At 40.0% G+C, this 25573-nt stretch overlaps 1 protein-coding gene across 1 annotated transcript; it reads right to left on the bottom strand.

Moving 5' to 3' along the window:
* Nucleotides 1-2720: 2720 nt before the first annotated feature.
* Nucleotides 2721-25214, bottom strand: txnrd2.2 (thioredoxin reductase 2, tandem duplicate 2). Its single transcript, XM_070546411.1, is given in 15 exon segments — nucleotides 2721-3017; nucleotides 3279-3376; nucleotides 3663-3734; nucleotides 8715-8807; nucleotides 9336-9431; nucleotides 12290-12426; nucleotides 15840-16014; nucleotides 16099-16190; nucleotides 17469-17488; nucleotides 21719-21789; nucleotides 21946-22008; nucleotides 22415-22716; nucleotides 22817-22873; nucleotides 22944-23009; nucleotides 25119-25214. Coding segments are annotated over 15 exon segments (1542 nt in total). The 5' UTR covers nucleotides 25195-25214; the 3' UTR covers nucleotides 2721-2893.
* Nucleotides 25215-25573: the final 359 nt, after the last annotated feature.

A 25573-nucleotide genomic window follows, 5' to 3' on the forward strand; every position in this document is an offset into this window, starting at 1 on the left:
TGAGGAATAGAACTACACACACACACACACACACACACACACACACATATATATATATATATATATATATATATATATATATATATATATACACATATATATATATATATATATATATGTATATACATATATACATACGTATGTATATATATTTATATTCTAGAAATGCAAATATATATATACACACACATCCACATATATATATTATGAAAGAGGGAAAGATCAAACGTGAGATAGATAGGTGGATTGGTGCTGCGTCTGCAGTGATGTGGGCGTTGTACCGATCTGTTGTGGTGAAGATAGAGCTGAGCCAGAAGGCGACCTACGGTCACGGGTTTTGGGTAGTGACTGAAAGAACCAGAACGCGGCCACAAGTGGCAGAAATGAGTTTTCTCTGCAGGGAGTCTGAGCTCTCCTTTAGAGATAGGGTGAGAAGTTCGGTCAACCAGGAGGAGCTCAGAGTAGACCTGCTGCTCCTCCATGTCAACACGCTGGAGGGACTATGTCTCTCGGCTGGCCAGGGAACGCCTTGGGATTCCCCCGGAAGAGCTGCCCCTAATGGCTGGGGAGAGGGAAGTCTGGGCCTCTCGGCTTAGGCTACTGCCCCCATGACCTGACCCCAGATAAGCACACGAACATGGATAGAATAGAAATATTTAAAAATCCCCTTAAAATAATTTTTGCATTTATAAATGAAGAAAACATATCTGTGGCCTGCGAGGACTTCTAATATGAAGATCACTGCCCTGGTCCTGAAAAGGCTGGACACCCCTGATTTAGACAGATTTTGGTACGTAACTCTTGGACAGAGCCTGGTCGGTTGAATAAATGATCTGATAAACAGTCAAGATGAATTTATGTATATATATATATATATATATATATATATATATATACATATATACATATTCCTTATACTTTTTAATTTATTAAACGATTGTAATTTTTCTGACCATAATTACCCGTTTGTTTTTTCTGTGGGGCGACACACTTTGTTTTTATTCAGTCAGATAACAAGAACACGACTCAGTCCGTGGTGACATTTTCTCACTTTAATCTCACGTTTTCAGTTTAAACATAAATTATAAATCTCAAAGTTCTGCTGAAAGTTTAACCGCCTCTCCTCTTCCAGAAGATAAAGTTTGTGGCCAGGTGACATCAGGCCCACGCTCCCCAGGTTTGGGTTTTAACGCAGGTCATCATTAGCTGGCCGGCATGAAAGCTGAGCCCTGACCCCCCTCCTCCACCTCCACCCCCCACCGTGGAGCACAGCTGAGGCTAACGGGGCAAATCTTTGGCTGGGAGGAAACGATAAACAAGTCGAATTTAAATTCCATGAAGCATAAAACACGATGCTAAAGAATGAGGGTTACATGAGGTGTCAGATAAAACATAAAGGAAGAGCAAAGCTAACAGATATTATACACCCCCCCCAACCCCCCCCCCCCCCACCCCACCCCCCGCGCCGTGCTGTGCCCCAGCATATGAGCCCTCTGTGCTCCAAGTGATAGAGTCAAGCTGTTCCTGCTGAGCGGAGGTCAGGGTCCTTCAGTCAGCACCTCGGCCCTGAACGGAGCACACAGGAACACCCCCCCCCCCCCCCCCCCTCAACTCCAAACCCCGGGCTGGTCCTCAGCCCTCTCTCTTCAGGCCCAAATAAACCTGGTAGCTCTCCCTCTTTTTCATCTCTCCATCTCATGGCGCTCTGTCACTGCCCTCATCAGATTCATTAATCAGACCGGGCAGATTAGACTTCAAATAAAAATAAACTACAGCTGGCAGCCCGCTCGCAGGTTCTTCAGTTTCTGCTCATTATTGACAGTCCTCTTCCTCGCTCCTCATCGACTTAATAAATCCAAGATGTCCGACGCAGGCAGCAGGTTGAACACTTGAGCACTTTTGGCAAACGGCAGGGGCCCATTAATGCTTTATTGATACAAACAACTGGACTTATCTTCAAGGGTGATGACTCCTGAGGGCTAACCTGCCATTCATGTAAGTATACAACAGATAACCCTTATCAGTTTGGCACCAATAAAGCCAGACGGCCTTCCAGCTCCATCTAGAATCATGGGGATTAGAGAGCTCAAATGTGCAACCTGAATATGTTCGAGGCTTATGTTTTATACAGACTCCTTCATCCCACCCTTCTCTCCTTCCCCGGTCAAAACTGTGAGAACCGGAGGGCAACAGTGCCGCCTTTGGGCGAGTCTGAGAAGTACAGCAGAAATAAATTGCAGCACTGTTTTTATTTGAATTGTGAGCCTGGGCTGTGGCATCCACACAGCTTCTGACAGCTCGTATTTGTAGTTTTAGTGTTGTGTTTTATGCATGTGAGTGTAGAAGGGCAAGGGAGGGAGGGAGGGGTCTGCTGGATTCTGCCAGGCCTTCGCCGGCTGACTGACGCGAACCGACTATTTGTGTGTGTCCATGGGAAATAGAGCGGTGTCGCTGCAGCGACGGCCCTGGGGCCATCCATCAGTGTCACGGTGGTGGTGGAGAGGGAGTGTGTGGTATGTGTCACCTCCAAGACTAATGGACAGGAAGTACAGCCAGAGAAACAACAATATTTGTAGAATGTAAATACAGACGAACATTTGATTTGAATTTCTCCTGCGGTTTGCTCAAAATCCTGAATGCATAACTTAATTCTGACTGATGAGCCTGTTTATATGACGGATGCCTGCTCAGTGACCAGGCTCTCATTAACCTGCTCTGAGATCACACGCGGGGCAATAACAGTCTGGCTATCAAATGACAGAGATACCAGCCGCAGCAGCCAGGGAGGGACAGAATAGATCGATCCGGCACCACGTGAAAATGAAGAGATAAAAAAGACGCTACTGGGGAGCGTGTGTGCTCCGTGCTGGCTCAGAGACCGAGGTGTTTAGCCTCAGCAGCCAGTGACCGTGGGGTCTAAGCCGGAGCGTTTGGTGATGTGGATCTTCACCACCTCCTCAGCACAGGTGGGGTGGATTCCTACAGTCTGCAGCAGCTGGGTATACGTAGCCCCACACCTACAACACACAAATAACACCGATACTTCATAATGTTTATCACATTAGCTTTAAATAAAGACAGTCAGAGAAGAACAAACCTGATGATACTTTTATGATTTTGAGATCTGAGACTCAAAAACGGATTTATCAAAATATATCAGGACGTGTCTACTAAAGTGGTTCTGAGAAGAGTCGGGTTACCACAGCAGCAAGGTTTTAGGAGTATGGAATGCAAAAGCAACCAAACAGAAACTGTAGATGTGGATACAATAAACTTACTGCAAACCCATAGAAAATCCCTGAATGACCTCTCCAGCATTCGGACCGATCAAGTGCAAACCCAGGATCTTCTGATCGCCGCCACGCTCGCATATCACCTAACAGAATTAAATTACATAAACAGAAAATTCAGTACATGGTTTTAGTGTTTTATCTGGAGAAGAAACACAACAGACAACAATAAAATTATCATTAGAGCATCTGGAGGGACTCATTTAGGGTTTCAGCCTAAAATAACAATTTAAAATCTAATTCTTTACGCACACACACACACACACACGCACACGCACGCACACGCACACGCACACGCACACGCACACGCACACACACACACACACACACACACACACACACACACACACACACACACACACACACACTAACCTTTATGTAACACTGGCTGGCGTCCCGCCCTGCAACAGTGAACTCTAGAGGCTTGTAGAAAGCATGATAAACCTACACACACAAAAATATAGAGAACACATATAAACAGTGAGGTATTACTGAAATACTTTGTACAAAGTGTGTGTACTGCAAACATGAAATTATCTTTCACCGCAAAAATTCAGAAGATTAAAGATATGATCTAATTGTTTTGTACTCTTGTGTATTTATACTTTCTACTCTTGTGCATTTATACTTTCTACTCTTGTGTATTATACTTTTTATTCTTGTGTATTTATACTTTAACTCTTATGTATGTATACTTTTACTCTTATGTATGTATACTTTCTGCTCTTATGTATATATACATTCTTACCTTATGTATTTATACTTTCTAATCTTGTGTATTTATGTTTTCTAACCTTATGTATTTATACTTTCTACTCTTGTGTATTTATACTTATTACTCTTGTGTATTTATACTTATTACTCTTGTGTATTTATACTTATTACTCTTGTGTAATTATACTTTCTACCCTTGTGTATGTATACTTTCTACCCTTGTGTATGTATACTTTCTACTCTTATGTATTTATACTTTCTAACCTTATGCATTTATACTTTCTAACCTTATGTATTTATACTTTCTAACCTTATGTATTTATACTTTCTAACCTTATGTATTTATTATTTCTACTCTTGTGTATTTATTCGTTCTACTCTTGTGTATTTATACTTTCTAATCTTGTGTATTTATGCTTTTACTCTTGTGTATCTATGCGTTCTACTCATGTATTTTTACTTTCTACTCTTGTGTATTTATACTTTTTACTCTTGTGTATATATACTTTCTACTCTTGTGTATTTATACTTTCTACTCTTGTTTATTTATACTTTTTACTCTTGTGTATTTATGCTTTTACTCTTATGAATGTACACTTTCTACTCTTATTTATGTTTACCTGCTACTCTTATGTACTTAAACTTTTTACTCTTGTGTATTTATGCTTTTACTCTTGTATATTTATGCTTTTACTCTTGTGAATTTATACTTTTTTCTCTTCTGTATTTATGCTTTTACTCTTATGTATGTATACTTTCTACTCTTATGTATTTATACTCTCAAACCTTATGTATTTATACTTTCTAATCTTGTGTATTTATGCTTTTACTCTTGTGTATTTATACTTTCTACTCATGTATTTATGCTTTCTAATCTTATGTATTTATACTTTCTACTCTTGTGTATTTATACTTTCTAACCTTATGTATTTATACTTTCTACTCTTGTGTATTTATACTTATTACTCTTGTATATTTATACTTATTACTCTTGTGTATTTATACTTATTACTCTTGTGTATTTATACTTTCTACCCTTGTGTATGTATACTTTCTACTCTTGTGTATGTATACTTTCTACTCTTGTGTATTTATACTTTCTAACCTTATGCATTTATACTTTCTAACCTTATGTATTTATACTTTCTAACCTTATGTATTTATACTTTCTAACCTTATGTATTTATTCTTTCTACTCTTGTGTATTTATATTTTCTAATCTTGTGTATTTATACTTTCTAATATTGTGTATTTATACTTTTTACTCTTGTGTATTTACGCTTTTACTCTTATGAATGTACACTTTCTACTCTTATTTATGTTTACTTGCTACTCTTATGTACTTATACTTTCTACTCTTTTGTATTTATACTTTCTACTGTTGTGTATTTATGCTTTCTACTCTTGTGTATTTATACTTTTTACTCTTGTGTATTTATGCTTTCTACTCTTATGTATTTATACTTTCTAACCTTATGTATTTATACTTTCTAACCTTATGTATTTATACTTTCTAACCTTATGTATTTATACTTTCTACTCCTGTGAATTTATACTTTTTACTCTTGTGTATTTATACTTTCTAACCTTGTGTATTTATACTTTCTAACATTATGTATTTATACTTTCTACTCTTGTGTATTTATGCTTTTACTCTTATGTATGTACACTTTCTACTCTTATGTATTTACACTTTCTACTCTTATGTATGTATACTTTCTACTCTTATGTATGTATACTTTCTACTCTTATGTATGTATACTTTCTACTCTTAGGTATTTATACATTTTCCTCTTGTGTACTTATGCTTTTATTCTTATGTGTGTATACTTTTTACTCTTATGTATGTATACTTTCTACTCTTATGTAGGCATACCTTTTACTCTTGTGTATTTATGTTTTCTACTCTTGTGTATTTATACTTTTTACTCTTGTGTACTTATGCTTTTACTATTATGAATGTATACTTTTTACTATTATGTATGTATACTTTCTACTCTTATGTATGTATACTTTCTACTCTTATATATTATACTTTCTACTCTTGTGTATTTATGCTTTCTACTCTTGTGTATTTATACTTTCTACCCTTGTGTATTTATACTTTCTACTCTTATGTATTTATACTTTATACGCTTATGTATTTATACTTTCTACTCTTATGTATGTATACTTTCTACTCTTATGTATTTATACTTTCTACTTTTATGTATTTATACTTTCTACTCTTATGTTTGTAAACTTTTTACTCTTCTGTATTTATGCTTTTACTCTTGTGTATTTATACTTTCTACTCTTGTGTATTTATACTTTTTACTCTTGTGTATTTATGCTTTCTACTATTGTGTATTTATACTTTTTACTCGTGTACTTATACTTTTACTCTTATGTATGTATACTTTTTACTCTTATGTATGTATACTTTCTACTCTTATGTATGCATACCTTTTACTCTTGTGTATTTATGCTTTCTACTCTTGTGTACTTATGCTTTTACTATTATGTATGTATACTTTTTACTGTTATGTATGTAAACTTTCTACTCTTATGTATTTACACATTCTACTCTTATGTATTTATACTTTCTACTCTTGTGTATTTATGCTATCTACTCTTGTGTATTTATACTTTTTACTCTTATGTACTTGTGCTGTTACTCTTATGTATGTATACTTTTTACTCTCATGTATGTATACTTTCTACTCTTATGTATGCATACCTTTTACTCTTGTGTATTTATGCTTTCTACTCTTGTGTATTTATACTTTTTACTCTTGTGTACTTATGCTTTTACTATTATGTATGTATACTTTTTACTCTTATGTATGTATACATTCTACTCTTATGTATTTATACTTTGTACTCTTATGTATTTATACTTTCTACTCTTATGTATTTATACTTTCTACTCTTGTGTATTTATACTTTCTACTCTTGTGTATTTATACTTTCTACCCTTATGTATTTATACTTTCTACCCTTATGTATTTATACTTTCTACTCTTATGTATTTATACCTTCTACTCTTATGTATTTATACCTTCTACTCTCATGTATTTTCACTTTCTACTTTTATGTATTTATACTTTCTACTCTTATGTATTTATACTTTCTACTCTTCCCGATTTATACTTTCTACTCTTATGTATGTATACTTTCTACACTTATGTATTTATACTTTATACTCTTATGTATTTATACTTTCTACTCTTATGTATGTATACTTTCTACTCTTATGTATTTATACTTTCTACTTTTATGTATTTATACTTTCTACTCTTATGTTTGTATACTTTTTACTCTCATGTATGTATACTTTCTACTCTTATGTATGCATACCTTTTACTCTTGTGTATTTATGCTTTCTACTCTTGTGTATTTATACTTTCTACTCTTATGTATGTATACTTTCTACTCTTATGTATTTATACTTTCTACTCTTATGTTTGTAAACTTTTTACTCTTCTGTATTTATGCTTTTACTCTTGTGTATTTATACTTTCTACTCTTGTGTATTTATACTTTTTACTCTTCTGTATTTATGCTTTTACTCTTGTGTATTAATGCTTTCTACTCTTGTGTATTTATACTTTCTACTCTTGTGTGTTTATACTTTCTACTCTTGTGAATTTATACTTTCTACTCTTGTGTATTTATACTTTCTACTCTTGTGTATTAATGCTTTCTAATCTTGTGAATTTATACTTTTTACTCTTGTGTATTATTGCTTTCTACTCTTGTGTATTAATGCTTTCTACTCTTGTGTATTTATACTTTCTACTCTTGTGTATTAATGCTTTCTACTCTTGTGTATTTATACTTTCTACTCTTGTGTATTAATGCTTTCTACTCTTGTGTATTTATACTTTCTACTCTTGTGTATTAATGCTTTCTACTCTTGTGTATTTATACTTTCTACTCTTGTGTATTAATGCTTTCTACTCTTGTGTATTTATACTTTTTACTCTTGTGTATTTATACTTTCTACTCTTGTGCATTAATGCTTTGCTTCGTTTTTTATAAAAGAAATCCCACATCTCTCACACAGTTAGGCCCTAAGCTCTCGCTGAGCGTCGTGTGTTTCATGTAGGAGCCAACGTGCCTACACAAGTTGCGAGGGCCGTGCAGCTGTTAGGGGCCGATCCGGCTGCTCCTCCTCAGATCTCAGCGCTCCTGTCATCACCTCATACACACCTCAATCAGACCTCCTGCTCGCCTGTCACTCAGGCAGGAGCCCCGGCTCGCTGGCTCATCCATTTATCCTCCGTCTCCTGCAGGTGTTGCCAGCATCTGGCATATTGTGCACGTACACAAGCGGGTAAAATAAAGGGCCACTTACGACTTCACTGTGCACGTGTGTGTGTCAATGTTTGTGTAGCTGTTGTGGGGCATTGTACATCTGTTTGTCTGTGGGATGGGAACAGGCAAATAACACCGGCTGTGTACAGAAACATACACAATTACCAACCAACACTGGTTTGTTCAGGTAAAATATTGATATCTCTGAATTTAAAGCACAGCTGCTTCTGTTTATAATCAGATTAGTTGTTTTGTTTCAACAGCTGGCTGAATAACTGCATCCAAATATCTACAAAACAAAAACATGTCTTTATTTTGAAAGAAAGTTGAATGTTTATGTATTTATGTAGTTCTTATTATCAATAAGAACTTGAACGTGGTAAAGTTGTGGACAGCGGAGACAGATGGTACCTCTACTCCATCCTCTCCCTGCCTCCTAACGACCTCCTCCTCAGACAGACCGACGCAGCCGTACTCCAGAGGGGTGAACACGGTCGTGGCCACCTGTCACACAGAAAAACAAACACCCAAAAAACGCTGGATCTTACGTGGATGTGGCTGGAGGGCCCTCAGCTGTTTAATTCACTGGAGCTCCTCCATAAAAACTATGGCTTCTCTTAAACAGATTTCAGTTACAAAAAACATCAAATACAGACTCAAAACAAATCCTTAACCTTCCACGTCAAAACAACTATAATGAAACCTTCATTAGAACCCGTTAAAGGATGCATACAGACAACGAGTGATGAAGATTGATGAGATTTTGGGAAATGGTGGCTTACTATGCCATGAATCACTCCTAAAGTGTGGTTAGCAGCATGATAGAGGGAGGTGAGGAGGAGCGTTCACCCAAATAAAAGCAGAAATGCTCGTAATTTAGTCTCGGATTTGGCTTAAAAACAATAAACAGAAGACAAGAAAGAGGAAAGAAGTGGAGAAAAGAAGGGAAAGTATCGTTCGTGTGTGTGTGTGTGTGTGTGTGTGTGTGTGTGTGTGTGTGTGTGTGTGTGTGTGCATGCGTGCGTATCTTACGTTGTCATAGTTCATGAGCTCGCCGCTCTGACCAGCCAGCCTTCGGGCGAGCAGCTTTCCCGCCCTAATGGCCGTTGGGGTCAACTCAGGACGACCCTAAAACAGAAGAAATCTAAAGTTACTCCATGTTGCTTTTTGTTCAACTCAAGTGTTGAATTTTCATCACACGATGAAACTCCTGACGGTGATGATCAAAGACAAATTTAAACCAAGATGGTGTATTAGGCAACAGGTAGGTATAATGTTTTTGCCTTTGTGTGCTTTAATGCATTCTTTTAAATATCTCATGGAAAACAAAGCAGCTTTAACTGAGTGAGTTTAACAGATGTTTAGCCAGACGTGTGTTGTAGTAGCTCATGTGACATCATCTTTAAGGTTTGACTGAAACTAGGGATGCACCGATACGATACTGGTATCGGTGCCGACACAGATACTGATACCAGCATCGGTATCGGTAAAAGTTAACAGGTACCAGTAAATGATACCAATGCAGTTGCTTGAAAGTGACTTCACTGTAACTTGTCATTTCTGTTCACATAATATTTTAGTTTTGTGATCACTTATATTACTTTTTATCTATCTCACAGTCTTTTCCTATAGAAAACAGAAGAAAATAAAACCTGTATTCCAATTCATTGCATTTTTTTTGTGTGGTAGAAGTATCCGTATCGGTAATTGGTATCGGTGAGTACTCAGATGCAAGTATCGGTATCGTATCGGTTTGGAAAAAAAGTGGCATTGTTGCATCCCTAACTGAAACAGCTATAAATGCATCACATCAATAAATCTGTCTAACTCTGGAATGAAGAGCGACAGCTTATTCAAGCTTTTAATGAATTTAATGATTTATTTTAAAGTTTGCACTCTTAATTTACCATAAATGCATATAAAATATCTCCAAATAACCTCATCACCTTTAGGATCTCATCTTTGAGGAAATAAATAGTAATTTAACATTTCTCGTAAGATCTTAAATCCGTTTAGATGATTCTGATGATCTTTGATTATATTTTCAGTAGAAGGATTCTGCTCCCATCTGTTACTAATGATTCACTTATTCCCTTTAGTCAACGGGCGTCTGCCCAAAATGCCTAACCAACTGTAAGACTGTCATGTCAGCACTCGGTGTTCCTGTGAAGGTCTGCAGCTCTGTTTTAGCTCCCAGCTTTCTCTCCTTTAACACAAGCTCAGAACTTTTTGATATTGTTACCAACTCTTGAACATGAAAACACAAAGTGCTCTAGAACGTTATCTCTGAAAACCGGTCCAACACCCTTATCTAAGCTTTGTTTGCTCCTTCACTTCAGCGGCTGCAGAAGCAGCATGCTCACAGCTGATCTGGAAACAGCAAAATGACAAAAGACTATTTAAACCTAGAAGAATAAGAAATAGATTATGTTTTTAACTTGAGGCAGAATTGTGTGAACACATAATTTCGTAAGCATTAAGAAACGTGCACCAGTGCCGTTGCTGTCCGTCTTTATTGATTTGAACATTTTCCAGTAGACAGATGAAAAGCTGTGGAGACACACACACACACACACACACACACACACACACACACACACACACACACACACACACACACACACACAGCTCTGCAGGAAACAGCAGGGCTGCAGGGCAATTTTTAAAGACATGACTCCAACCTGTTAAATTACCACCACACATCCTGTTGTCTATAAACATCTCCTACGCCTCTGCATGAAGGTGGATGTGCTCTCCGGCATTCCATCTACTGTTTACATGCCAGACGCCGTGCGTCATCAGCCATATGCATAGCATGGCACAAAAAAACAAACAAACAAACAAACAAAACACAAAAAACACAAACCTTTATGTAAAAGATGAATAAAATTATAAACTAAGAGACACGAGAGAACAACTTGTTACAGTGAGCTGTCAATCACAGTGTGTGTGTGTGTGTGTGTGTGTGTGTGTGTGTGTGTGTGGGTGTGTGTGTGTGTGTGTGTGTGTGTGTGTGTGTGTGTGTGTGTGTGTGTGTGTGTGTGTGTGTGTGTGTGTGTGTGTGTGTGTGTGTGAGACAGGAAGGAGGTCCACAGTTGGTTGTAGTAAAACAAAAGAAAACAATGCAGCAGGTTTAACTTGTGGTTCCAGGCTGAGTGATCGTGCAACGTAATGTTCAGGTTCCTGCAGGTAGAAAAACTTTATGTCTGAATACTTCCTAGGTCTGCATGGGATATGTGGAACTTTAAACTAATACTTGTGTTTAAAAAACAGAAAATGGCTGGAGAAAGGCTTTTTAAGTGAGAATACAGAAGTTTTTGTTTAAAAAGGGATTTCTACCTCATCCGTCTGTCTGCAAAACATCTAACGAACCACTCAATGATTTGTATTAAAACAACCTGAAACGAACCGCTGGTGGGGTAGGGCTAGGGTTGGAGTTAACCTGCTGCATGTTAATCGACCTCAACAGACACAAACAGTGGCATCAGCTCAGTTTATTTTATAAACATTGTGTTAAAATGTGACGGGACTGTCGCTGAGACTCGTTCAGAACACGTATCAGAAAGCCAACAGGTGGTGCACGATTCTGCATTATTACATGAGATCTTGTTTAATGATATTTTTCAGATTTGACCTGAATGGAAATAAAAATCTACAAAGAGATGAAAGTTTTAACGCTGGTATTAAAGGCAACAGGTGGTTGGAATTAATGCTGGCTGATATAGCATGCTATAAAAAGGAAACGCTGCTAATGCCTTCTGCTGTGTGTACTCATCAGACATGTTGGGACAGAAAAGAACATTATTAAGCTCAAATGGAAATAAAGGAGAACAGCGTGTAATACAAAATACTTCTGGACATTTGATAAAAGGTCTAGAGGACATTTAAAATAAGGATTAATATCTGACATGTGTCAGCGTTTTACATCTTTAGTCACTGGGATGGGTGTGGACTACATAGGCGAGGTGTCTGTTGGCACTTCCTACCTCGCTGATGTCACCGAACGCGTAGACGTTTGGTACCGAGGTGGCTTCATCAGCACCTACGACTATTTTCCCCGTGTCCTTGTTGAGCTGCACGCCGAGCTGGTCGAGGCCGAGGGCTTTGGTTTCAGGAGCTCGACCTGAAGGTTAACAGGAGGAAACAACAGAGGGGCAATATGAGATTACTATTCTGATGACAGGAGACGACACACACACACACACACACACACACACACACACACACACAATTTTATGCTACAGAATATAAAAATCTGTACTAAAAGTGATGTTTTCACAAAAAGCCAGAAGACCAAAGAACCAGAAGGATGCCCTGTGCAGATCCTTAAAGCTGCCACAGGAACTGGTGAACCTAAAACTTTAGCTTGGATAACTACGAGTCATGTGACTGGATTTGTTAAAGTACAGCTAAACGGTCTCCAACAACATCTGCTCTACTGAGGAGAGACGTCCAAGGAGGAGCAGCAGCTGGGAAAGGGCATCTCACAAACCCCTGGGAGACCCAAAGGGTGCAAATTCTGACACTTCCTGGGGGATGGCTGACTGATGCTGTCGACGCCGAGTCTCCATGGCGATGGAGTTTGGACCACATGCTCCACCCTCCTCAACATGGCTCCTCACAGCCTGCCTGGGTAGCATAATAAACACCTGGGCCTGAGGAACCCGTGTAGATGCTATCGAACGGCAAAAATAACAAACCCCTGAGACCCCTTTTCCTGGCTGGAGCCAAAGTATAACAACACCCCCCCACCCACCCACCCCCGGGGGGGAGGCTTCAGGGAACATGTGTGGCTGAATGGGATCGAGCACAGAGAACGAGGAGGGAGAGGAAGTCAGAACGTCACAGCCGATTCCCCAAAGCACAGCTGAATATTTACCTGTCTCAAGCTTGTCCCAGCTCTAGTAAAGTCCAGTCAAACGTGTGATAAAGATCCGCTTCCACACTACGATTTTTATTCCTGATGACAAGTGAAAAAACCTTCAGGTTCTTTTTTAATACAATCCTGAACTTTGAGCAGATCGAAAACGCTTAAACCAACATTTGGTTAAGATATCTGATCAAGTTGATTTTCAAAAAGTTATTTTAACTTTGAATTCCACATTTGAATAACGCTGCAGGAATCTGGAAAAGAAGGCAGTGCCAGTTTGTTTGCTTTTGTGTTTATTAACAATGTAAGTGAAAGAGTTTTGCAGACTCCAGTCGTTCCCTGCCGGAGAACTCCATCCGCTCCCGTCTGGGCTGGACGAACAGATCCGACCGGAGCGCGGACACGCTTACACATCTGAACAAAGCCTGTTGTGAAACTAAACCAAGCAGCCACAACAAAGATCGCACATTAGAATGAGTGCCGGCAGCTTATCTGATCAAAGTAAACAAATGAACAGCGATAAAAGGGGAGAGCGGAGTGACGGCAGCTTGTTATCGTTGGAGGAACGGCTCCTGCACAACGCCAGAAACATGATAACGGGATTCAATTTAAGCCAAAAAAGATCTTTAGATGCAGCGTGATGCAACGCTTGTGGCGTTTATGTTTTAGAGCAGATATAAAAGTAAAAAGAAATAATGGAATAGTAATGGGTTTTTTTAAACGATGGGCTTTTCTACAATCATTAATTTAAACCAATAATTGTTCATTTCTGCTACCATTTTATGTAAACATGACTCATTTATGAGTGAAAAGAAAAGCAACAACTTTCTGCCAAAGCAGAATTAAGTCTCCTGTGTAACCCTAACCTGTGTACAGATCCAACTGTAGAAGCCCTGTTCTGACCAAACCATGCCCCACGGGCCTGATGAGGAGGCGGTGTGGGTTTTACAGGATTTTATTTAGTGTAAAAATTAAAAAAATACATCTTTAGGTTGTGTTTTATTTGCCTCTCTTGTTTTTGGGGTGATGACGAGGCCGTTTGAATTTCTACGTGGAACATAGAAATCTAAATAAAGGTGACTTTCTTGCTAACTTTATCCCCAAAAAGACAGGTTTCAGTCAGAAACCCAACATAAACCCTGAGTCTACGACTCAGTGAGGTGGTACGGAGCCTGTCTGCCTTTCTGGAAGTGCCTGGCCCTTAGAGCCCCTCCCAAGTGGCCATTTGAGGAACTCTAGACACTTCCACAAAGGCTTGATTTTTGTAGGAAGTTGCCGCTTGTGTAAAACAGACGAGCAAATACTCTTTAAAAGGAGGAAATGTTTTTTAATGACATCCTCGAGCACTGTATAGGGCAGAGAGGGAGGGGACTAATGTGCTCACTGTTGGTGTGCAGAGAGGAAGCTTGGAAATGTTCTGTTTCCTGTTGCGTTTGTACGGCCACACCTGGGCAGGGGAGCGACCGTGAGGTCAGGAAGGAGCAGGGGAAAGGTGGAGGGAGGTGCAGCCAGGGAGAAGGAAGTGGTAGACAGTGGTGAGACTGTCCCCGGTCCCCTCTGGCCTTTAATATCTCCACAGAGACCCAGGACCCTGGCTGACAAAGGGAAGTGGCCTCGTGCTCCTAACTTCTGCACACACACATCAAAGAGCGCAGGTTACTACTTCTCACTGAACCGTATGCAAACGAAAACCGATTTGCAAATCCACGGTGCCCTCGTGAAGTTTTAGCTGGACATGGACGCTGTCTGAAAGCTAATTTAAACTGATATGAAGGATTGGCTCGAAGCAGTGAATGTAAAGATTTACTCAAACAGGCCCAACCGCACTAGAAGGGGAAATGGACTAAAATGTTTTTCCTTGTTTCATTTTTGCTGATTCTCAAAATCTCAACATTTTCTCACAGCGTGCAGAAAACTAACAGGATGCAGCGTCTCACGCATCCCTCGGATAAAAGTGGCGCTCTCATCGGCAGTCTCACACCGGGATGATCTGGGAATTCATCTGCGAGAGGGAAAAATGAATCATCCCACTGGTGAGGTCACGCACATCCTCGTATCTGTTGCTCGCTCTGAACAACCCTAACCCTACCTCCCTGATGCTTTACGCTCCCAAATAAAACAAAAAATGCTTGTAGTCAGATTTTCGGAAAGCGTTCAATAAAAATAAACCAGCGGCTGCGGTCCTGACAGATGCTCCTTCCATTGTTGGTTGTGATGTGTTGTAACGATAGAGATGAGAATGCAGAAAGGAGGAAGATGGCTGCTAGCGATGGGAGGCAGAGGGCCGCGCGCATGGTTGGCAATGACAGATGATTGGTTGGTTTCCGCAGGGCTGGCACGGTCAGGAAGGTACAGAAAGAGAACAAAGAGGGGAACGAGATGACCCAAGCCTGGGTGCATCCTGCCCCGCTCCGAGCAGAGAGGCAGCAGTAAGTGATTAACAGTTCCCCTGCCAATTCCCATCACTCAGGCTTTATTACTTTGTTTTCTGCCTGGACTCTTCTATTTGCTGACCCTGCAAAGCTACCAGCATGTAAGGACATGAGAGGAGCTTCACACAGCCTCATTCCTTATTTTAATTCTTAGCTGAATTTAATCAGAAATCATGTGATACCTTTGCTGTCAGAAATGCTGTTCTGCGATTAGAATGACCCACATGAACTCACCAACTGCCCATAACACAGAGTCGTACGCGTCTTTGTGCTCACTGCCCGTCTGAACGTCTGTCCACGTCACCTGCAGGCCTCCAGAGGACAGCTTCTCCACTTTTGTTGGGACAGACCTCCACAAAAACCTGGTTCCATAAGCTTCCATGTAGTCTGTCACAAGACCTGCCATTTGCTGTGTGAAATTAAACAGAGTATCTACATTAAACAGAACAGATTCAGACTTCAGATCATGCAGGGGGTCATTAGAGAGCAATACCTGATCAAAACCACGAAGGGCGACACTGCGAACCATCACTGTGGTGTCCAAGCCGATGCCTGTGAGGAAGCCTGCACACTCAAGAGCCACATCTTTTTAAAGCAAGCTGAGGACTGCAGCGCAGATCACTGTTAAAAATACTATTAGCTATAATTATGATTGCTACAATACTGTTAGCTACAGTTATGTTATTGACAGTAATGTTAGATACAGTAATGTCAGGTAGAGTAATGTTACCGTAGTTACACTAATGTTAGATACAGGAAAGTTAGCTATTAGTTACAATAATATTAGTTACAGTAATGTTACTTACAGTTATAATAGTTACAGTAATGTTAGCTATTAGTTACAATAATATTAGTTACAGTAACATTAGCTACAGTAATATTAGTTACAGTACTGTTAGCTATTAGTTACAGTAATGTTAGCTACAGTTATATTAGTTACGGTAATATTAGTTACAGTTATATTAGTTATAGTAATGTTAGTTACATTAATGTCAGGTAGAGTAATGTTAGTTACAGTAATGATCGTTACAGTCATGTTAGCTAAAGTAATGTTAGCTACAGTAATGTTAGTTACAGTAATGTTAGATACAGGAATGTTAGCTATTAGTTACAATATTATTAGTTACAGTAACGTTAGCTACAGTAATATTAGTTACAGTACTGTTAGCTATTAGTTACAGTAATGTTAGCTACAGTTATATTAGTTACGGTAATATTAGTTACAGTTATATTAGTTACAGTAATGTTAGTTACATTAATGTCAGGTAGAGTAATGTTAGTTACAGTAATGTTAGTTACAGTAATGTTAGATATAGGAATGTTAGCTATTAGTTACAATAATATTAGTTACAGTAATGTTAGCCACACTAATATTAGCTACAGTAATGTTAGTTACAGTTATATTAGTTATAGTAATGCTAGTTACTAGTTAGGGGCAGTAGCCTAAGGCGAGAGGCCCAGACTTCCCTCTCCCCAGCCACTTGGGCCAGCTCCTCCGGGGGAATCCCAAGGCGTTCCCTGGCCAGGTGAGAGACATAGTCCCTCCACCGTGCCCTTGGTCTACCTTTAGGTCTCCTCCCGGTTGGACGTGCCCGGAAAACCTCACAGATATAGGAATGTTAGCTATTAGTTACAGTACACACACATGTATATAGACTGAGGAGAGATGGTGCCATGAACTTTTAGCCAGCAGACGATAACATAAAACACCCAGACAGACGCACCACAGAGGTAACACAAGTGTGTGTAATCCTTAAAAAAAACACTAGGTGAACTTATACCAGTGTTACTGCAGGGGTGTACAGTTTGTGTACTGCCCCTCACTCCCCCAGGCCAGGCCAGGCCAGGCAAACAAAAGGATACAGCTGGCTCCAACCACAAGTCTGCAAAACACAAAAAGAGAAAAGCTCTTAAAACAACAAGCAACACAATAAGATACATTTTTGTTTCTCCGCACTTCTGGCAAATAAAACAAAGCTACCCTGAACCTGGAGATATTTATGTTACATCCTAGAATTAGACAGGTGATGAATTACGAAACCTCACAGCCTCAGAAGTGAAGAGGTGTGAACAAAATGTAGAAAATGAAGACAGTGAAAACGAGGCGTTTCTGCGTGTGGTCCAGGTGAATCCATCCTTTTATCCGTACTTGTGAGGAGGGCTAATTGCCAGCATTTAGGCTAATCCCTGAAGATGGGATGTGACATGTTCAGGGCTCAAGTCCCCATGTCAGCCCGCTGAGTGAAGTCCATCACCTGCATTGATGAGGCCCGCCTGTTTCACCCTCATGTTTTCACACTCCAACCCTGGTTCCCTTAGCATCTGCTCCAGCTGACAGCTCTGGCTGCCTGCGGCACGTCCCAGTCCTGTCCGTACTCACTCCAATAACTAAAAGCGATGGTTTTCCCCATGTCTGTGTAATGCACTGCTACACTTAGCACGTATTGTGAGTGGCTTAAAAAAGATTAGCTAAAGAGCTTTAGAGTGATTCCAAACTTTCATCACTGACAAGCCGTCCCCTTCCCCCTGACCTGCTGTAATACCTTGTGTCGGACTATAACTCACCCACTTCTGTAGAACTGGGACATGCTTCTTAATGAACATAAAACTGTGATTGAAGCCTTTAATATCATTGCTTCACCTCAGTCTTTACAGAACATATTCAATATGAAGAGATCAAAACTAAAATGTAGCTAAAAAGAGCAACCATCAAGGTCAGACAAGGTCAGACTGTCTCACTGGTAGATAATTACAAGGTCAGGGAGCCAAACAGAAACACTCGTTAGATCTGTGTTTTCTGACTGTAACGTCTCACTGAAGGGGGTTTAGTGTGTGTGTGTGTGTGTGTGTGTGTGCGTGCGTGCGTGTGTGTGTGTGTGTGTGTGTGTGTGTGTGTGTTAGTCTTGGACAGTTCTTCAAAAGCTCCGACTCTGATAAGCACTTCATTATGACGTTCTAGTACCTCTTTCTACTTGGTTGATAAAGTCAGAAGAAGAAACTGGTCAAAGCCTGTTATAATGAAACAGAGCCTCTCTGTAATAACTCTGAATAATCTAAACTACAGAAGCTTTAAGAGCCAGAAAAGATAGAATAGACTTTACTGATGCCACAGTGGTGAAATTCACTGTTCACTCGATAAGGCAGCGCATACCCTTAGAGAACAGGAAAATAACTAATACAGGTAAATATGAGAAAGAGAAAAACTTCAGAGGTTACACTTTGGGCAGATTAACCCCATGCATCATTTTCCTGCACCTGCTGGAAGGTACAATGTGTAAGGATGAAGTAAGAGTGACACCCCATGGTCATATCTGGTTACTGCAGCCCATTTTCAAAACAAAAAGTCACGATCTCACTTCTGTTCCATGACTGTCATGGCTGTTGTTAGTCTAGTAGACCAAATTCTTGCTTTGCAATGTTTGGTCTAAGAAATTTCCATTGGAACCTTCACGGGCTCTAGCAGCGTTCTGACTGGCCAATCACAGCTCTCTATGGGGGATTCAAACTGATAGATTACTGTTATTAGTCCACAATGGTGGACCAGTCACAGTGCTCTACCCATTTTGTGGGCCAATCAGGGCTTTCTATTTGTCTGGTGGGCGGGGTGATGCAACAGAGTGGAACAAGATGATGACAGCTTGTTTGAAATGGCTTTGACATCAAGTTTGGACTATTGGGACTTGGGCTTCTTTAGAATCAGAACCTGAAACATGTATTCAAGTCCTTTATTTAGAAAAGGGATGTATTTTTGCCTTCTTTAACAGCAGACTGTCTCATTTATCGACATCCGTTGCGGTGAGTATGTCACATTATTCGTTGTCCAGTATCATGTGGAGATTGTTTGAAAGACAACAGTAGAACCCGCCCCACAACGAGAACCATCAATGGAGCAGACGAGTCTCACCAGGATAGGCTGTTGTCAGATCAGTGTCAGAAGATTCTAGATGACAAGTAAGATGTGCCAAACACAGTAGGTGGATAATAAATACATTTCACTGTAATATCGAGTTGTTGCTAATTGACATAGTAGCTTGAGATTGTTTTAAAATCCAACTGTTTGTTTTTTATTCACCGTTAGCATCATTAGCTCACCATTAGCCACTAGCCTGCTTTACCTGATATTAGAGCAAAAACAAAAAGATGTTGTGGATTCTTAGGGGTACAAGAAATTGCTTCTGGGTGGCTTCTGTTTACAAAACACTGCTGCGTTTTGCCGACTGGTGTGGGATTACAAATGCCATCGCTGCAGCAATAGCTCGCAACCTTGTAGGCTCACACATTGTAAACAAAGACTGTCCCTCTTTTATCTTTTCTGAAAGAAGAAAAACAGACAAACTCCCAGCCGGCTGAGAAAAAATTGGTTTCAATGTAACCGTCCTTCCAGCATTAGACTGTTTTGTGATTATTTCACAGTAAAATTCTTACTTAGTGTCCCCTTGATGTTCTCCAAGGTCATGGGAGAGGCTGGTGGCCAACTCCAGCTACCAACAGATGGTACACTCCCTGTTCTGCATTCTGCACTTCTGTCCATTTGAAGATTACGGTGTCAAATATTGTGAAACCCTCTCATAATTCCATACAGACTTAGTCAGGAAAACATATTTTGTAATGTTTGGGACTTTTCAAGCATTCTAAATGTATTTGGTAGATTTTTACAAAAGATTTCAAGTCATAGTCTGATAAAACTTCCTGCTCAGTGTTTTCTGCCAGAATCCTGATGATGGCAGCCAGTTCTGGACATCAGCCTCAAGGCAGAGTCTGTTATTTGGGTGTGTGTGTTGTGGGTGTCATTAAGCAGCCATCCCTCGGTGATAAGCGCCCCTTCTCTCTCTCTCTCTCTCTCTCTCTCTCTCCCTCTCCCTCTCTCTCTCTCTCTCTCTCTCTCCCTCTCTCTCTCTCTCTCCTCCCCCCCCACCCCCCACCCCCCCACACACACACACACAACCTGCCTGCAGGAACAGCATTTTGGACCTCACCTGCTACGTCTGACTGCACAAAAACATCTCAGCTCAGGCCGCTGTCTGTTTCTGTGTGTTCTTTATTGAGGAAGGCCCAACTAAAACAAAACTCTGCCTGCAGGGAGGCCTCTAAAGTGTCACCCTGTTACATCAAAGGACTTCCTGAAGTCTGAGTGGATAATTCAGCTTCATACAAAAACACTTGCTCCGGAATGGGTGAATGCTCCAGGTAGAGTGCTGGATCAAAGTTCATGGCCAACAAATTATATTCTATTTTTCTTCTTAAAATACAAAATGTTAAAAAGTAACAGGAAATGGTTATTTGAATGAGTTCACCACCTGAGGATCTCTATATAATAAAAATAATAAGAATGTTTGGTAGACTTTACTGTAAATCATTCATAAATTATGCTGCATTGTCACAAATTTTATAAAATATAAAGAACACAAATGAAACTCTGTAGATAAATCCATCATCTGCAGAAGCATAGTGCAACAGGTTGTAGCAAAACAACTAAAAATATTAAATGTTGGTCAAAAATGTCCAAATCTATATCACCAAAAAGAAATTCAGAATGTCCTCATCATGGTGCAGCCAGACTGACACAAAACGCCTACTTCCTTTTATCTCTCAGCACACACCAAACAACCTCCGCAGCCCAGGTACATCCCAACCACTAGTCACCATCTGCACGACGTGCCAGGAGGAAACGTCAGGAACGGCCCAATTAACCAGGTGATGACAGGAGCTAAATGGCTGGATTAAAGGACTTGTTCTGTAAAGGTCAGGATGCACGCTGCTAATCTGAATCACGAGGCGAAGACAGGCTGACAGGAAGGGAGAAAAACAAACTGCACGTCTCTGATGAATGATCACAGCGCGTGATGGTGGGATGTGTCATGTCAGTGAGCCGGGTGGCACCGAGCGTTAAAGCTAAAGGTCAGAGGGCCTGTTTCCTCGTAGCGCACCTACAGGACATAAAGTCCCGCAGAATTAAAGGTCCGGTTCCTCGCGGAGAGCAGAAACAACCAGGCTGACTTTATTTACACTAAAAATCAGAGGTTATGGACTCATTTACATCTTGTGAGCACATAAACTGCAAAAAATGAGTATAAGAAGGTAGTGAGGTGTTCAGTAAAAGAAAACACCCTCACGTTTTTCCAGGAGACTTCTTCAGCCAGAATAAATCATCACTGGTGATCCCGTGCTCCACCGCGCCAGGGATCTGCAACAAACATCAACGCTGTGGCCAAAATCTACAATAATAATGAGGAAAAACACTAAGACGACACCGTTTCTAGTTATTATATTAGCGAGTTTGCATCAGCGTGTCAACCAAACTGCACAAACTGAGAGGAGCGTCTTAGTGGAAGTGATTTACGTGTGTAGGATGCTTTGGGCGTCCGCCTGTGGCGATCACAACATTCTTGGTGGTCAGAACTGTCTGCAGGAGAGAAGGACACGTGAAATGTTTATCTATGTAAAAAAAAAAACAAGGAAATGCCACTTATCGGCCTCTACAGCATCAAAACTATTAAACTGAGTCAAAAGGGTTAACAATGGAAGCAACAGTCACACCAAGCTGTGATGTGGTCTATGAGTGATGCTTCAGTTGTTCTACAGACAGGGTTTCAGCGGTATCCTGATGTGTCACGGAGGTCATAATGTTAACAGAATAGCATTAGTGTGATTGGAACATGGGCAACAGAGATCCTGATTCTGAATGGGAAACTAAGTGTGTGAGGAAAAGTAGCAAAATAAAGTGAAAATCATCACATTTAATGAATTCATCACAACAAAAAGATGAAATAGTGAGTGTTGGCGTCACTTACGTCCATCTGCAAAAGGACAGCCCCGACACGGCCTATAGCCAGGTGTCTGTGTTGTTCTACACATAAATCAACCAGGGACATTCCCAGGAAGTCCCCCCCCCCCCCCCCCTTGCATAAGTATATTTTATGCTTTTAAATGTTCGTGTTAATTAAGTAAAACTATTTCGACAGGTTTTATTGGGGGGTGGCGGGGGTAGGTAACTGCCACCCGTACATCTTGGCATCTTTGACAGCAGTCCCGAGGAGCGCAGCCTGATGCATGAGCTTCTTAGGAATGCAGCCAACATTAACACACGTCCCACCAAGACCCCACTTGGTCCCTGATGGAAAACAAGCATTGTCCAACGTGCTCAGACATTTTCATTTTCTAAAATACTTCTACTTGCAGGGTTGAGGCACCACACAGCGGACGTGTTTTACCTTTGGCAGACGGCTCCACATAATCTAGAACAGCTACTTTCTGTCCCAGCTGTGCTGCTGCGCAGGGAGGATTCACCGTTAGAGAGGAGTCACAGTGCAGATGGGAAAACAATGTAGGCAAATTCACCTTCTTTGGAGCAGGCCAGGCCTCCAGATCCACCACCAATGACCACCAAGTCATAGTCGTACTTACCTGGACGTAAACATTACACAATGAGTCAAATCTAATGGAATAAGGGGGTCTGTGACCAGAGATGATGTAAAACACAAATATTTGATGATAGGTTTGATTTAAAAAGCTAATAATGGAAGGTGTGATGACAATACAAACACGGTTTGACTCAAAATGAATAACAGTGCTAATGTTAACTTTGTTTCAGCAAGAAAAAAAATCTGTAATTTAGGTTTTTCTTTTTCTTTTAGGCGTCAACATCAGAAAACACGCTTTAACCTTGGAAAAGATCTTTGTTTTCTGCTTATTGGTTTGCTTGAAGAAAATCAAGATTCTGGAAATAATCTAGCAAAACACTGTTCAACCCTTACAAAAGCAGAAGTGTATTTATATGGCACTTTTTGCAAATAAACCACAAAGTGTTTCATTGACAAAACAAACAATAAAATCGATGCAATGTTTAACAAAATTTAGAATACTAAAACTAGAAAGGCTTCAGTGTAGGACTGTTGGACTGTACGGCAAAGCAGATAAGTCATGTGGGATGACGAGCCTATGATGCAGGTTTAGAGTCAGCAATAAATGAACAAATGCATTTTTTTATTTGTAAGCGTTGCGCCTGTTCTGGTTCTAAAGGTCCAGTACCAGTTTCACATTCTTCAAGATTAAAGATAATGTATTGTCATTGCACAGGTATACAACGACATTGGCTTTGTGCTCACTAAAGACAGCTCAGATAAGAGGTAGTAAGATCCATCCATCCATTTTCTGAACCTGTTTGTCCATGCAAGGTCGCAGGGGGGGCTGGTGCCTATCTCCAGCGGTCAACAGACAGGGTGCACCCTGGACAGACTGCCAGTCCATTGCAGGGCAACACAGAGACATACAGTCACAATCATGCTCACACACACTCAAACCTAAGGACAATTTAGACAAACTAATCAACCTGACAGTCCTGTTTTTGGACTGTGGGAAGCCGAAGTACGTGGAGAGAACCCACGCATGCACAGGGAGAACATGCAAACTCCATGCAGAAAGACCCCAGGCCGGGAAGCGAAGCCAGGACCTTCTAGCTGCAAGGCAACAGATCAAACAACTGTGCGACTGCGCAGCCCAGGCAGTCAAATAAGAGGGAGAAATAAAATAACAAGGCTAAAACAGATGTCACGCACACACTCTCTCTTTCTCTCTCACACACACACCTCTCACTCACAGCTAGTTTAAGGTGTAAAAATGTAAAAGTATAATGTAAACATGGCAATAAGTCAAGTCGAAACTACAAACAGAAATATAAAGTGAACATATTATAGATATAAACAGTCGCATGCTGATGTATCAGGGTTAACTAGCTTAGGTAAAAGTGCTGTAGTGTCCAGCAGAATCACCTTTAGTGTGACCTCCTAGCAGCTGCATTCAGGTCAGTGATGGCTCTTGCATAAAGGCAGTTTAACAGCCTGGTGGTGCGTGTTTTTATTGCCATCGTTGACCAGATGGAAGATGTTTGAAGAGATTAAGTTATTCAGCTCCTATTTGTTGATGCAAATTTATCTCAAAGATTTATAATTACCAGAATGCTTTTTAGGAAATTGTGATTTAGCAAATAAAAACTTCCATGTGGAAGCTCAACAGTACATACCCGTGGACGCCAGTGCTCTGATCTGACGGTTACACATTTTATTTTGGTCTGTATTCAGTAATGCGAACAAATATTTAAATTTAATGATGGCCAGTTTCTCACCTGAGGCCAGAGCCTAAGGAATGACTGTTTCGGGATGCATCGGGCACAAAAAATTGGTTTATTAGGAGGTATCAGACATTATTTTCCACTCCAGCTCCAAGACACAAACACTTGGAAGAAGAACTTACAAACCTAAACAGTCCCACTATTAGCGTTGAGTTAACACGTTTTTGAGATTGCAATCACGTTTAGAGAAGCTAGTGCAGCAGACGTCACAATTTAGCAGAAGTGCGTTAGAAAATGTTTCTTGTGCGTTTAAAAGGAAAATTCATGAAGTCCGATGAATAACAGAAATAATTATTGATCTAATTGGTTCTTCGCGTAACCATTTGTGACAGAGCCATGGCCTACTACTGCTACACATGCACATCAAAAACATTAACACAAATTACCTGTTAGGTTTCTTGTGAAATTGTACAAATATCGAATCCGTTTCCACCGGTGTCTGTATAAACAGAGGGCGGCCATGTTGTTATTATAAAAGGACCCCCTGGCAGAATGTAGCTGGCTAAAGATTTGCCGTAAGAAAAACACGAAAAAAGAATTAAGTAAAAAAAATGCATTGAGGATATCAAGACATTAGACACAATGAGACATTAAGACATAGAAATTTGATTTTAAATTACACTTTTTTGCAGTAAGAATTAGAAATATTAATATATTTGGATTTCACTGTGACATACTCAAGAAAACAAGTACAACAAAAGTAAACAAAATAGAAATGGATTTTTTTTGCTTTTTATTCTTTATCTAAATAAACGTTTAATTAAGTACTTGTAATCTGTCATTTGATTTGATTGATGGCCACATGTTTGTGGATTTGCATGTACTATTTAGGTCAACCGGA

This window comes from Nothobranchius furzeri, chromosome 17 (assembly GCF_043380555.1).
Source record: "Nothobranchius furzeri strain GRZ-AD chromosome 17, NfurGRZ-RIMD1, whole genome shotgun sequence".
Taxonomy (NCBI): Eukaryota; Metazoa; Chordata; class Actinopteri; order Cyprinodontiformes; family Nothobranchiidae; genus Nothobranchius; species Nothobranchius furzeri.